The sequence below is a fragment of the Salvia miltiorrhiza genome, chromosome 3 (genome assembly GCF_028751815.1).
Source record: "Salvia miltiorrhiza cultivar Shanhuang (shh) chromosome 3, IMPLAD_Smil_shh, whole genome shotgun sequence".
Taxonomy (NCBI): domain Eukaryota; kingdom Viridiplantae; phylum Streptophyta; class Magnoliopsida; order Lamiales; family Lamiaceae; genus Salvia; species Salvia miltiorrhiza.
In genome coordinates, this window is record NC_080389.1 from 42,908,223 (window position 1) to 42,922,269 (window position 14,047).

At 47.2% G+C, this 14,047-nt stretch overlaps 1 protein-coding gene across 24 annotated transcripts in view; it reads right to left on the reverse strand.

Annotated features, from left to right (window-relative positions):
• LOC131015879 (uncharacterized) overlaps positions 1–14,047 on the reverse strand; it is a 33,212-nt gene that overhangs the window by 7,980 nt on the left and 11,185 nt on the right. For 13 of the 24 annotated variants that reach the window (XM_057944338.1, XM_057944334.1, XM_057944327.1 and 10 more), the window contains one exon: positions 7,394–12,104. The exons of 2 other annotated variants lie outside the window; for them this stretch is intronic. In XM_057944338.1, coding sequence (XP_057800321.1) covers positions 7,622–8,731 — 1,110 coding nt within the window. In that variant the 5' untranslated portion in view covers positions 8,732–12,104 and the 3' untranslated portion in view covers positions 7,394–7,621. Of the gene's footprint in view, positions 1–5,641; positions 6,095–7,393; positions 12,105–14,047 lie in introns of those variants that run through there. 9 more of the 24 variants (XR_009098713.1, XR_009098712.1, XR_009098711.1 and 6 more) reach the window with 3 other exon arrangements.

A 14,047-nucleotide genomic window follows, 5' to 3' on the forward strand; every position in this document is an offset into this window, starting at 1 on the left:
TCGATTTTTAGGGTTTTTCACCCCACTCTCGACCCCAGCAGCCTCCTAGGCGATTTTCACTTGATTTCCCTTAGTTTTAGAGTAGTTAAAACATCAACAAGCATCTTTTGGCTTTGTGGATTGAAGATCATGTTAGTTTTCATTACATTGGATTGAAGTTTTGGATCGTACTCGTTGTAAGAACTCAGTTAATGTTTTCTATAGGATTGAATGCTAGTTTATTTCCTTTGCATATATTATTGTTGCTTCGAGTTCATTTGATGAATTGTTTATTCTTTTATCTCGCCTAGATAATCGTTGTTTATGATTGTTGAATTAACTATTGCTTTCTAGATTGCTAGTTTAGAACCTTAGGTTTACTAGTTTTCCTGCGTTCTTAATCTGCTTCCTATATTTGGTCTAGTTAGTTTTATATGCTTTATTTTAATTACGCATTAGTTAATCGGAGAGAGAACGTCAGACCCAAACTTCTGACTAGAGTGTTTAGGTTTATTTCCTGTTTTCTGTGCGTAGCATTATCAGAGCCCTGCTTAGCCTTCCTTGAGAGACAACTTGGGTTAGCTTATTACACTAGGACGACCTCGTACGATTGCGAGTCAATCCCTTAGGTGTTTTGGGTTGAGTCAAATTTTGGCGCCGTTGCCGGGGAAGGCTTTAGGCGTTTGGTTGTGCTACTTTGTTTTCTGTGTTTATTTTATTTTTATTTTTGCTCGGTTATTTTCTTTCTCCCACCGGTGCGTTTGATCTGTTTTATTGAGTGTTGTGTTGCTAGGGAGTTAAAGTCTTAACTGGAATTTGGCATTCTACTTGACAACACTCACCGTGCACGCGAGGTGCTTGAAGCCTAGGAGAGGGTACCGAGTCTCTTTTGTCTAGCGTTGGAGTTGAGAAGATGGCAGGAAGAAAATTGCAGTACATGGGGGATTTTACCCGGCCTGTCATAGAGGCCACGAACTCAGCTATTGCGCTCCCCACTGCAGTCAGGAATTACAACCTGAAGCCCAATGATTCAAGTATGCTCCCCCTCTTTTATGGGCTGCCGAATGAAGATGCCCTGCAGTTTATCCGGGAATTCTGCACCCAAGTGCAAACTTTTCCACTGTTGGAGATCACAGAAAATCAGCTGAAGCTTAAATGTTTCCAGTATGCACTTAAGGATCGGGCAAGGACTTGGCTTCTCTCCTTACCGCCTAGTTCTATCACTACTTGGGGAGAGGCCTGTGAGAAGTTTATGTTGAAGTTCTACCCAAATCACAAGACACAAGAGATTAGAACTCAAATCATGAACTTTGTTCAAGGAGCCGATGAGCCACTTCATGAGGCTTGGGAGAGATTCCAGGAGCTCCTCCGCCAATGCCCGCAGCATCAGTTAACCCCAGTGATGTTGATGCAACTCTTTTATGATGGGTTGCTGCAGACTTCTCAATTTATGGTGGATAGCACGACAGGAGGTAACATTGCGAGGAAGACTCCCGATGAGCTAAAGGAGATTTTCAAGACCCTAGCTGAGAGCTCGCAGCAGAAGCCGGTCCGAGGAAGGAAAATTGAAGCTAGTGCAGTGGCACCTAACTATGAGCTGCAGCAGGTTGCTGAGATCATGAGGGAGATGCAGCAGCTAAAAATGAGTAAGGTGGAACCACCTCCAGCCCGTGAGCCCATTGTTGAGAGTTGTGGCATTTGTGGTGATTATGGCCATGGAGCCAACGAGTGCCATAGGATGGGCGAGCGTACTTATGAAAGAGGAGTAGAAGTCTTTGTTGCACAAGGGTATGCGAGTAGGCAACTCCAGGGTCACATGCAAGGACACGTGCAGAGTTCTCAATACTGTCAATTCCAGCAGCCTATGGGTTATCAGAACCAGCAGCAATTTTACCCACCTTAGCAGCACCAACCTCCAGGCCCCTTATTTGAGGATCAGATGCAAGCTAGCAAACAGGCGATGGAGGCTCAGAGTGCTACCATCAAGCGCCTCGAGACTACAGTTGAGCAACTAACGGGGGCCTTGAATCAGTTGCAGCAACAACAACCAACTGGGAAGTTTCCAAATCAAGACGAACATCCGCATCAAGCTCATGCCATGGCGGTAGTCAAGGAAAATGCCCCAATAACCATGGGGAAATGGAGAAGCAAAACCGTGGAAGCAATCAAGGCTATCCAACTCCCCAGTGAGCCACTGCCACCTGTCACTGTTGCACCAGACCAACCACCACCCAAGCAAGGAGATCCAGGTAGCTTTGTTTTTTATATTAGCTTAGGTGGGGTTGACAAGGTTTTGGGAATGCTCGATTTGGGCGCGGCAGTCAATTTGATGCCGCTTGATATTTTTGAGAAATTGGGTAATAAAGAGCTTAAATGCACGAATATGAAAATAGAGCTAGCTGACGGCTCCATTAGTAGCCCACGGGGCCTTGTTGAGGATGTTGAGGTTGTTGTGAGGGGGATTAGTGTTTTGGCTGATTTTGTTGTCCTTAATGTGGGAAAAGGGATTAGAGGCGAGAATGGGCATCTCGTGCTGCTTGGCCGACCTTTTATGGCTACCACCCATACTCGCATCGATGTGAGTACGGGAACTGTGAGTATGGCAGGGGCAGGTAGAGCTGTAACATTCTCAGCTTTTGATAAAAAACCTACTACCCCAACTTCCTTAATTCAAAACTGCTCTTATGTTGAAACATTTGATGCTTTGGATGAGGATTGTATTGTGCAGGAATTCCTTAATAAGCTACAGGAAGAGGACGAGATCGTGGAAGAATTTCTTGCTAACTTGCAAGATGAAAGTGAGATTGAGCAAGAATTCCTGGATAAGCTGCAAGAGGAAGATGATAAAGAGCAAGGCCTTCTGTGTGCCTTGCTACTGGAAGAGAAGCTTGATGAGGTTGTGTCACTCGATCTCCTTGGATGTGTGGATAGAAAACCATCTCATGATATGAGCATGGAGCGCTCATTTGGAGGACCCGCAACTGCAATCCAAGAAGACGTGTTTACAAGGGCGTTAAGGCAGCTAGAGCTTCAATCGGATTTTGGTTAAGGGGTTCTCTTAGTCGGGCTGGCGACTTAAAAACTAGCGCTGCATGGGAGGCAACCCATGTTTTCTTGCTTTTTCTTGTTTTCATTTTTCTTTCGTTTTGTTTGGGTTTGTGTTTCTGTTTTTTCTGTTGTTGGGTGCAGGTTCGTGCGTTGGAGATTGTTTGTTCTATGGATGAGAGATAGGCAGACACCGTGGGAAACTACGGGCTCGCCACTTGGATCGATATTCAGGGAAGTTTTTCTCTTTCACCCCTCTTTTTGCGAGCACTGAGGACAGTGCTAGATTTTAAGTGTGGGGGGGGTGTTTGTTGATCCTGTGGGTGCCTTTTTGTTGTGATTTTGGGCTTTCTTGTGCGGGGCAAATGGTCTCCTTTATCTTGATTGTAGTTTGGCTTCAAGTAATAATGCACACTTTGATGATTTGTTCACAAGTAAATTTCATGCTTTGTGTTGGCTTGGTTGCTATCTTTGTCTCTCAGGCTATGCATATTCCTCTCTTGATGTAAGTTGTTTAATGTTTTGGATGCAACACCCTTATGAGCTATTCTTGACGTGATTTGTCCGGTAGATGCTAGAGGGAGTGTTTTCATTGTGATAGCCTACGATCTTATCCCTTGAGTTTGAATGTTGGTTTGTTGTGAAGTTTTCTATAGCTCTGGGTCTCTGCTCCTCTTACGGTAGTGTTATGAGCATGGAAAACCACGTGAGAACATTTTGGATTACCTCCAAAAGTGTTGATCTCACGAAAGTTGGCCCATCTATTGAGAATGGAATAACATCACCTTGAAAAGAAAGATGTATAAAATTAGATTTGGTTTGATTGTTTATCATCTTCAAGGAAAATGGGATTTGATTATAAAGGCAATCACATTAGGGAATTCATCTCTAGCGGAGAATTGGGTCTGATCGGATTGAATTGTATCATGTGGTTGTTGCTTCTTCAAATCTTAACAATGAACATCTCGTGAGGAATGTGAATGGCTAAGAGACTTAGATTGGTTGGAGATGTGAATGGTGAGGAAATTTTCTTGTGAACTATCTTTTGGTGTCGTGACTTTGCTTGAGGACAAGAAAAGGATCAAGTGTGGGGGAATTGTTTAGCCCTATTTTGTGATGCATTTGTGGCTGTTTACGTCTTATATTGACTTTTATTTTGGTCTCTTTCACTCAAGAGTTGATTGATTTGAGCTTTTGTGCTAATTTTGTTGTCTCAGGATTTTATGCTCAAATTGATTGATATGTGGACAAAACTAAAGTCCGAATTTAGTTGATTGGTCTGAAGAAGAATCGAAGTTCGTCTCGATATAAGTTCGTAGGCGAAAACGGATCCAAAATCCGACTTGAAATGAGGGAGAACGGACCAAAACAAAAACGCTGCGCATTGCAGTCTTTGAAAGGCATACACGGCGCCGCCGTCCCTGGGCGCGTTTTTTCCATTTAAAAGTCGATTTTTAGGGTTTTTCACCCCACTCTCGACCCCAGCAGCCTCCTAGGCGATTTTTACTTGATTTCCCTTAGTTTTAGAGTAGTTAAAACATCAACAAACATCTTTTGGCTTTGTGGATTGAAGATCATGTTAGTTTTCATTACATTGGATTGAAGTTTTGGATCGTACTCGTTGTAAGAACTCAGTTAATGTTTTCTATAGGATTGAATGCTAGTTTATTTCCTTTGCATAGATTATTGTTGCTTCGAGTTTATTTGATGAATTGTTTATTCTTTTATCTCGCCTAGATAATCGTTGTTTATGATTGTTGAATTAACTATTGCTTTCTAGATTGCTAGTTTAGAACCCTAGGTTTACTAGTTTTCCTGCGTTCTTAATCTGCTTCCTATATTTGGTCTAGTTAGTTTTATATGCTTTATTTTAATTACGCATTAGTTAATCGGAGAGAGAATGTTAGACCCAAACTTCTGATTAGAGTGTTTAGGTTTATTTCCTGTTTTCTGTGCGTAGCATGATCAAAGCCCTGCTTAGCCTTCCTTGAGAGACGACTTGGGTTAGCTTATTACACTAGGACGACCTCGTACGATTGCGAGTCAATCCCTTTGGTGTTTTGGTTTAAAATTTGACTCATCCAAAAACACCTAGCGGATGGACTCGAATTTATACGAGGTCGTCCTAGGGCGGTAAGGTGACTCAAGTCGTCTCACACGGAAAGCTTAGCAGGGCTTTAATTGTATTACTCACACGAAACGGAAAGGAAACCTAAACACTCTAATCGGGTAGTTGGGTCTGACACTATCTCGCACTCTAATCACCACAACTTAAACGGAAGGAAGCAATAAACATTAACTAATGCAGTAGATATGAAACAACTAAGAACATAAAGATTAAACATTAAACCTATCGACTAGGGTTTTAAGCTAGTACTCTAAACAAAGCGATCATAAACTCTTAACCAACAATCAATTGCTCCCTAGGCATGAAAACTAAATCAAGCATCCGATTCAAGTTCAAAGAAAACCTTAATCACCATAAAAGAAATCCTTAAACATTCACCAATAAGAGGAAACCGTAGGCAACAATAACGAACTACAAATCACGTAAATTATCAAGATTCAACAACAACGATCTCAAATCATCACACTCATCAAAAGCATAAAACAAAGGATTCAAATAACCAAGGGATTCATATAAGCCAAGAAAATCAAATGAGTTCTTACAAAATGTAGCGATCCAAGAAGCTAATCCGATGAATGTTGATTGACATAAAATAACGATCCAATGAATCCAAAAGCAATTGTTAATGTTTTGAAACTCTAAAAACCAAAGGAAAATGGTGGAAATCGCCTTAGAGGCTACTGGGATCGAGAATGAGGTGAAAAACCCTAAAAATGGGCTTAAACACGGAAAAACCGTAACTGCCGAAACACCAGGGACGGCGGCCGCCGTGGGACGGCGCCGCCGTGGGTGCCTTTCGCAGATTCTCCAAGAAATCGCACGGCCCGCACCGTGGGGCCGCGGCCGCCGTCTCGACGGCGGCCGTCGTGGCACGGCGGCGGCCGTGAGCCAGACTCCAAAACTGCTCCAAACTAGCCGAAAACGCTTGACAACTCACGAATCCTGCACACGACAATAGCACACCCAAAAAGATCATCGAGCACGTGAAAAATAGGGCAAAAAGATATGGAACATGCTCGAATGCACAGCAGAAACATACGCAAAAACTACCCAAAAACGAGGTAAACAACCCCCCCACACTTAAATCATTGCTTGTCCTCAAGCAACAAACACAAAATCGAAAGAAAATCCACAAGCGATTCTGCTCACCAAGCAAACACAAACCAATCCAAGTCCTTCAAGATATCAATGCCCCCCAATCAAATGTTCAAAGCTAAGATTTAAAAGTGCAACAACAAGGTGATACAACTCAATCCGATCAGACCCAATTCTCCGCTAAGGGTGAATTTCCTAATGCAATTTTCTTTACAATCATATCTCATTCCTTTTTCATATTCTTTCACTTTTCATATTACACTTCTCTCTTCTTCTTTTTTGGGATCAAGTTATTTTCGCTCTTAATAGATGGGCCATAATTCACGAGATTGCACTTTTGGAGGTGATCCAAAATGTTCTCGTGTGGTTTCCCATGCTCATAATGAAATCATTAGAGGAGCAGAGACCCAGACTATCAGAAACTCAACAACCAACCAAACAATTCAAAACAGAGACAGATATTAGGAAATTGCACTGAAAACACTCCCCTTAGCATCTACCGGACAAATCACGTCAAGAGTTGCTCATCAGGGTGTTGCACCAAAACCTTAAACTAATTACACTTCATTGGGAATAAATCAATCAAGAAGAACAAGGATAACAGACCACACAGACACAATCAAGAATCGCCAGTGAACCACCATCAATCATGCGATGCACTTAAAAACAGGCAAGAAAACAAGACGAGGGGACCATTTGCCCCAAGACAAGTAAACAGGGCACCACAACCAAGCATGCAACGTAGTGATAAAGCATCATAAATTCCGCATGCGGCACAATCAACAACACAACCAAGACAGGACCATAAGACCCCCACAATGAATAAATAACGCCCCTGCCCCACAGAGAAAAACTTGCACTGTCCTCAGGGCACAAAAAAGAGAAAGTTAGAGAACATCCCTGAATAGGAGTGCAGCCAACACGACGACGGCGGTAGAGAGAGCGGCGACCCAAAACCTGTAAAACGAGCAACCACAAAAAACCCACAAGAGAAAATAGCATAAAACAAGAAAGAAAAGAAAGCAAAGAATATGTACAAAAGTGGGTAAAAGAGGAGCTCACTGCCTCTCGAGGTCGGCGATGTAGTAGTTGGTGTCGGTGAGTCCTTGGTAGGCGTCGGTGAGGCCCTGGTTGTATTGGGCAAATCGAGCATCATATGACGACACCTGTTCACGCAGACGCGTGACCTCTCCGCCTATGGTATTGACACGGTCATAGATGTCGCCCAACTATTGCTGCATGGGCGTCACTTGGCCACCAAGCTGGTCCAGATGACCATAGATGTCGTCGATCCTGTTATAGAGGCTACCCACCGTATCCTGCACCGTATCAAAGCGAGTGTAGACCTCCTGGCGGAATTGGCCAAAGGACTCGTCAAAGTGAGCCTGGAACTGCTGAAAAGGCATTGGAGGGGCCGGCTTCAGGATCACAGACGAAAGCAGGTGGTGGCGCAGGCTCCTCCTCCTCGGCATCATCGTCCTCATCATCGTCATCTAAAACATGGCGCGCCGAGGATGAAGTGCCTTCGCCCCGGTTGAGTTGCAGGAGGATGGAACGCACATTAGGGCGTTGGGCCTGTGGGATGATGGTGAAATCAGCGGCCACAAATGTCTTAAGCTCTGAGCGATCGATCGGCCTAGTGACAGAGGCGCGCAGGTGGTCGGGGACCTGGGTCGGTGGATAGAGGCGGAAATGGAGGGCCAGGGCGGTAGAGATAGGACTCAGGGAGGGCTTGAAACCCCCGTGGCGAGCCATGGTGTGCAGCTGGTTCCAAATGATGGTGGTGGCGTCAATCTTCTTCTTACGCTTTGCACACCATAGCATATAGGCTTCTGACGCATTCACTTTGTTCGCCTGTTCCTTGCCCACAACACAGAAGGACAGGAACTTGTGTAGCACGCCGATGTCGGAGTCTATGAGTTGGTTGCTCGGAGCACCCTGGCCGGTCCAAGTGGGCAAACCAGTCAACTCTTTCCAAGCATTAGCCGCCACCCACGTATCCGGGATACCTTTTAATCGCTTCGGGTGAAACCCAAAGACTTCATTCATTATCCGGTAAGTGACGACGCACGGCCTATTCAGCATGCGACAATGGAGCTCGGACTTGTCGGCGGTCATGTTGAGGGTGCAAAGGAACTCCAAATGCAACGGAAGCAAGCCCGGCGGCGTGGTTTGTGAAAACTTGTAGAGTCCCATATTCTTCAAATGTGTCTCGATGGCCTTGTCAAGCTTCAACCTTCTGAGCAGTGGCCAATCAAGACAGCGAGGTTGGGTGACTTGCTTCCCTTTTAACGCCGTCCACCGAGTGCCCTCCCAATCTTCATATATGGCGAAAGGGGCATTATAGACATGGCGGATATCCTTCGGTGGCGTGGGAGGGCGAGGGGGGCGGCTAGGAGAGGCCTGAGGGCTAGGTGGGGCCTCGTCCTCTTCGTCTGTGACTAATAGGCATCGTCGGCGCTTGTAGGTATTGAGATTAGCCATAGTATGAGGTGGATGGTGGCAGACGGCGGCGGCTGTGCTGACGGCGGAGGCGGTTCAGACGGCGGCGGCTGTGGAGCTCGGCGGCGGCGATCGTGGGCTGCTGAAGGCGGTGGCGGGGCAGGTGGTGGCTGTGGTTGGCGGTGGGCCGAAGTTGCTGTGCAGGGGCTGGTGTTGGTGGTGGCGTGCGGGAGCAGGTGGTGCTGACGGCGGCAGGTGCGGTTGCTGCGGCGGCGGCAACGGTGATAGTGATAGATGCTGGTGGTGGTGTGGTGGTTATGGGGAATGGGAGGGAGGCGTGAGATGGTGGGGTGGTTTGGTGAAGGAAGGGAGAGAGAGAAAGGTGGTGAGGGAGGCGGGTGGCTGATGGTGGGGGGGGGAAAGTAGGGTTTAGCTTTTTAGAGTGGGTGGTTTGATTGTACCTGTTGATTTTGTTGTCTTGGAGATAGGAGAGGTACATGAAAATGGCAAAGAACATACTCTATTGCTAGGAAGACCATTCATGGCAACTACTAACACATTGATAGATGTTAAAAATGGCACCATTAAAATGACTGTGTTAGGAGAGTTAGTGTCTTTCTCTGTGCATCATAATCGAGCCATGCCATCATCCTCACTCGCTAATGAATGTTCTTATATTGATGCTATTGATGGCTTGGCCGAGATGTTCTTTGTGCAGGAGCAAGAAGTTGTTGAGGTTTTTGCATGGTCCGCGGACATGGAAGAGTTTGCCCGTGAAGCCGAAGAAAGAGAGCGGGCCCGCAAGGCTAAGCTCCCCATTGATGAGGCCGTGGTGATTGACTAGGCCACGAAGATTAAGCCAACCTTGGAGCTCAAGGAGCTCCCCAAGAACCTCAAGTATGTATACTTGGAAGGAGAGGCGGAAAAGCCCGTGATCATATCTGCCGAGCTCACGCACGAGCAAGAGTTGGCATTGATGGAGGTTTTGCGGAAAAACAAGGCAGCTTTCGGATGGGGTCTTGCCGATATTAAAGGCATCAGCCCCGCCACTTGCATGCACAGGATCCACCTTGAGGAAGGGGCGAGGCCCAAGAGAGATGGCCAAAGGAGATTGAATCCGGTCCTCATGGAGGTGGTACGCAAAGAAATCCTTAAGCTATTGGCGGAGGGGATCATTTACCCGATCGCCGATAGTGAGTGGGTTAGTCCGGTGCACGTGGTGCCGAAGAAAGGAGGGATCACCGTCATCCTTAATGACGATCAAGAGTTGGTGCCAACCCGCCCCGTGACGGGATGGCGCATGTACATCGACTACAGGAAATTGAATGCAGCCACCAAAAAGGACCACTTTTCCCTCCCCTTTATTGATCAAATGCTTGATCATTTAGCTGGTCATAACTTTTATTGTTTTCTTGATGGACTTTCAGGGTACTACCAAATAGCCATTGCACCAGAGGACCAAGACAAGACGGCATTCACCACTCCCTTCGGCACCTTTGCGTGGAAGAGGATGCCGTTCGGATTGTGCAATGCACCGGGGCCTTTCCAACGGTGCATGATGTCGATCTTCGCGGAAATGATAGGTGATTTTGTTGAGATTTTTATGGATGATTTTTCCGTGTTTGGTTGCTCTTTTAATGATTGCTTGGCGAAAATTGATTTGGTGTTGCGAAGGTGCATAACTAGTGGGTTGACTTTAAGTTGGGAGAAGAGTCACTTCATGGTGACTAGTGGCATTGTTCTTGGCCACGTCGTGTCTAAAAATGGTATAGAGGTCAATAAGGCCAAGGTAGAGGTCATTCAAAAGTTGCCTCCACCTATTGATGTGAAAGGGATTAGAAGTTTCCTAGGTCATGCTGGGTTTTACCGGCGTTTCATTAAGGATTTTTCTAAGATTAGTCAACCTTTATGCCGTTTACTTGCCCAAGATGTGCCTTTTGAATTCAATGATTCTTGCATGCATGCTTTTGAGTTGCTTAAGTCCAAGTTGAGCACGGCTCCAATTGTGGTTGCACCCGATTGGGCAATGCCTTTTGAAATCATGTGTGATGCTTCTAATTCCGCCGTGGGTGCGGTGCTTGGTCAACGTGTTGATAAGATGTTGCGTGTGATTTACTATGCTAGTCTCACCTTGAATAGTGCACAAGTGAATTACACCACCACTGAAAAAGAGTTGCTTGCTGTGGTTTTTGCTTTAGACAAGTTTCGTGCTTATATTATTGGTTCTAAAGTAATCGTCCATAGTGATCATGCGGCTCTAAGATATTTGTTGACTAAGTCCCAAGCCAAGCCACGTCTTATCCGTTGGATTTTGTTGTTGCAAGAATTTGATGTTGAGATCAAAGATAGGAAAGAGAGTGAAAACTCTGTGGCCGATCACTTGTCTAGGCTTGAACAAAATGAGGTTGAGTCAAACGATGTTGCTATTCATGAGTCTTTCCCATTCGAGCATGCATACGCATTGACTTCGGTCCCGTGGTTTGCAGATATTGTCAATTATCTTGCTTGTGGAGAACTCCGACCTAACCTCACTTCCCAAGAGAGGAAGCGTTTTCTGTCTCTTTGCAGGCAATACTATTGGGAAGATCCCTACTTGTTCAAGTTGGGAAAAGACGAAGTGATACGAAGGTGTGTGCCCAATGAAGAGCAACAACGCGTCTTACAGTGGTGTCATGACGCTCATTGTAGAGGCCATTTCGGCGGACAAAAGACAGCCCACAAAGTGCTCCAATCTGGTTTGTATTGGCCAACTCTCTTTAAGGATGCTCATTCATTTTATCTAGCTTGTGACCGTTGTCAACGAGTGGGAAACATTGGCCGTAGGAATGAGATGCCCCTAACTAACATTTTAGTTGTGGAAATTTTCGACGTATGGGGCATCGATTTCATGGGGCCATTTCCCATTTCTTACGGATTTGAATACATTTTATTGGCGGTTGATTATGTGTCCAAGTGGGTTGAGGCAATCCCCACGAGGACTTGTGATGCTAATGTTGTCCTCAAGTTTGTGCAGGAGAACATTTTGTGCCGTTTTGGGTTCCCCCGTGCTATCATTAGTGATGGGGGAAAACACTTATCCAACAAATTGTTTGAGAAGCTCATGCGAAAAAATGGCATCACCCATAAGGTTGCAACTCCTTATGATCCGCAGACTTCGGGGCAAGCCGAAACCAGCAACCGGCAAATCAAGGGCATACTTGAAAAGACCGTGCAACCATCGCGCAAGGATTGATCCATCAAGCTCTCGGATGCTCTATGGGCATATCGGACCGCCTTCAAAGGAGTTCTTGGGATGAGCCCCTACCGTCTTGTGTATGGCAAAGCTTGCCATTTGCCGGTAGAGATCGAGCATCGCGCTTATTGGGCTATCAAGGCTGCAAACTTGGATCTTCGATCCGCAGGGAAACACCGAACCCTACAAATGGAAGAGCTTGATGAGTTGCGTAATGAAGCATATGAGAATGCGCGCATCTACAAAGACAAGGTGAAGAAAATGCATGATCGTCGTGTCGTGCAAAAGGACTTCCACCCGGGCATGAAAGTACTGTTGTTCAACACACGGTTGAAACTCTTTCCCGGAAAACTCAAGTCCCGTTGGATTGGCCCATTCATCATCAAAGAAGTGCTCAATCATGGAGTCGTGGTGTTGACAAAGGAAGGAACCGATGAGCAATTTACGGTCAACGGGCATAGGGTGAAGCCCTACCTGGAGCATGAAGTGGTTGCTGTTGTAGTGGAGTCTCAAGCACTCCACGACCCAACGTGTTGACAAGCTTTTCACCGTCGAGCTCTCGACCTTAACTAGAGCGCTTCGTGGGAGGCAACCCACGTTTCTTTCTTTTCTTTTTTCTCTTTTGTTTTGTGTGGAGTGAGTTCTTGTGGTGTTTTATCCTGTCTTTGCTGGTTTTAATTGGGTTTTTACTAGTGTTTAATTGTGGTTATACAGGTAATAGGCTTATCGGACTCTCTCCGAGCTCGAAGACGGTGAGAAGGGGCCGCTGGACGTCCAGGGACACCCACCGCCACCCCACGGCGGCGGCCGTACGATTTCCTAAGACCAAAACCCACCAAAACGCCGAAAGGGGGGTACGGCGGCGCCGTCCCACGGCGCCGCTGTGCCGCGGCGGGCGCCGTACCCCCCAATTCCCCAAATTCCACCCAAAACCCCGTAGGGGGTGCACGGCGGCGCCATCCCACGGCGGCCGCCGTCACCCCCAGCCCGTTCCTCCCAGCCCGCCCAGCCCAGCCCAGCCCGCCACCTCCCTATAAAAAGCTAAACCCTACTTCCCCCCCCCCACCATCAGCCACCCGCCTCCCTCACCACCTTTCTCTCTCTCCCTTCCTTCACCAAACCACCCCACCATCTCACGCCTCCCTCCCATTCCCCATAACCACCACACCACCACCAACATCCATCACTATCACCGATGCCGCCGCCACACAGCCGCCGCCGTCAGCACCACCTACTCCCGCACGCCACCACCAACACCAGCCCCTGCACAGCAACTTCGGCCTACCGCCAACCACAGCCACCACCTGCCCCGCCACCGCCTTCAGCAGCCTACGACCGCCGCCGTCTGCATGGCCGCCGCCGAGCTCCACAGCCGCCGCTGTCTGCACGGCCGCCACCGTCTGAACCGCCTCCGCCGTCTGCCACCATCCACCTCATACTATGGCTAATCTCAATACCTACAAGCGCCGACGACGCCTATTAGTCACAGACGAAGAGGACGAGGCCCCACCTAGCCCTCAGGCCTCTCCTAGCCGCCCCCCTCGCCCTCCCACGCCACCGAAGGATATCCGCCATGTCTATAATGCCCCTTTCGCCATCTATGAAGATTGGGAGGGCACTCGGTGGACGGCGTTGAAAGGGAAGCAAGTCACCCAACCTCGCTGTCTTGATTGGCCACTGCTCAGAAGGTTGAAGCTTGACAAGGCCATCGAGACATATTTGAAGAATATAGGACTCTACAAGTTTTCACAAACCACGCCGCCGGGCTTGCTTCCGTTGCATTTGGAGTTCCTTTGCACCCTCAACATGACCGCCGACAAGTCCGAGCTCCATTGTCGCATGCTGAATAGGCCGTGCGTCGTCACTTACCGGATAATGAATGAAGTCTTTGGATTTCACCCGAAGCGATTAAAAGGTATCCCGGATACGTGGGTGGCGGCTAATACTTGGAAAGAGTTAACTGGTTTGCCCACTTGGACCGGCCAGGGTGCTCCGAGCAACCAACTCATAGACGCCGACATCGGCGTGCTACACAAGTTCCTGTCCTTCTGTGTTGTGGGCAAGGAACAGGCGAACAAAGTGAATACGTCAGAAGCCTATATGCTATGGTGTGCAAAGCGTAAGAA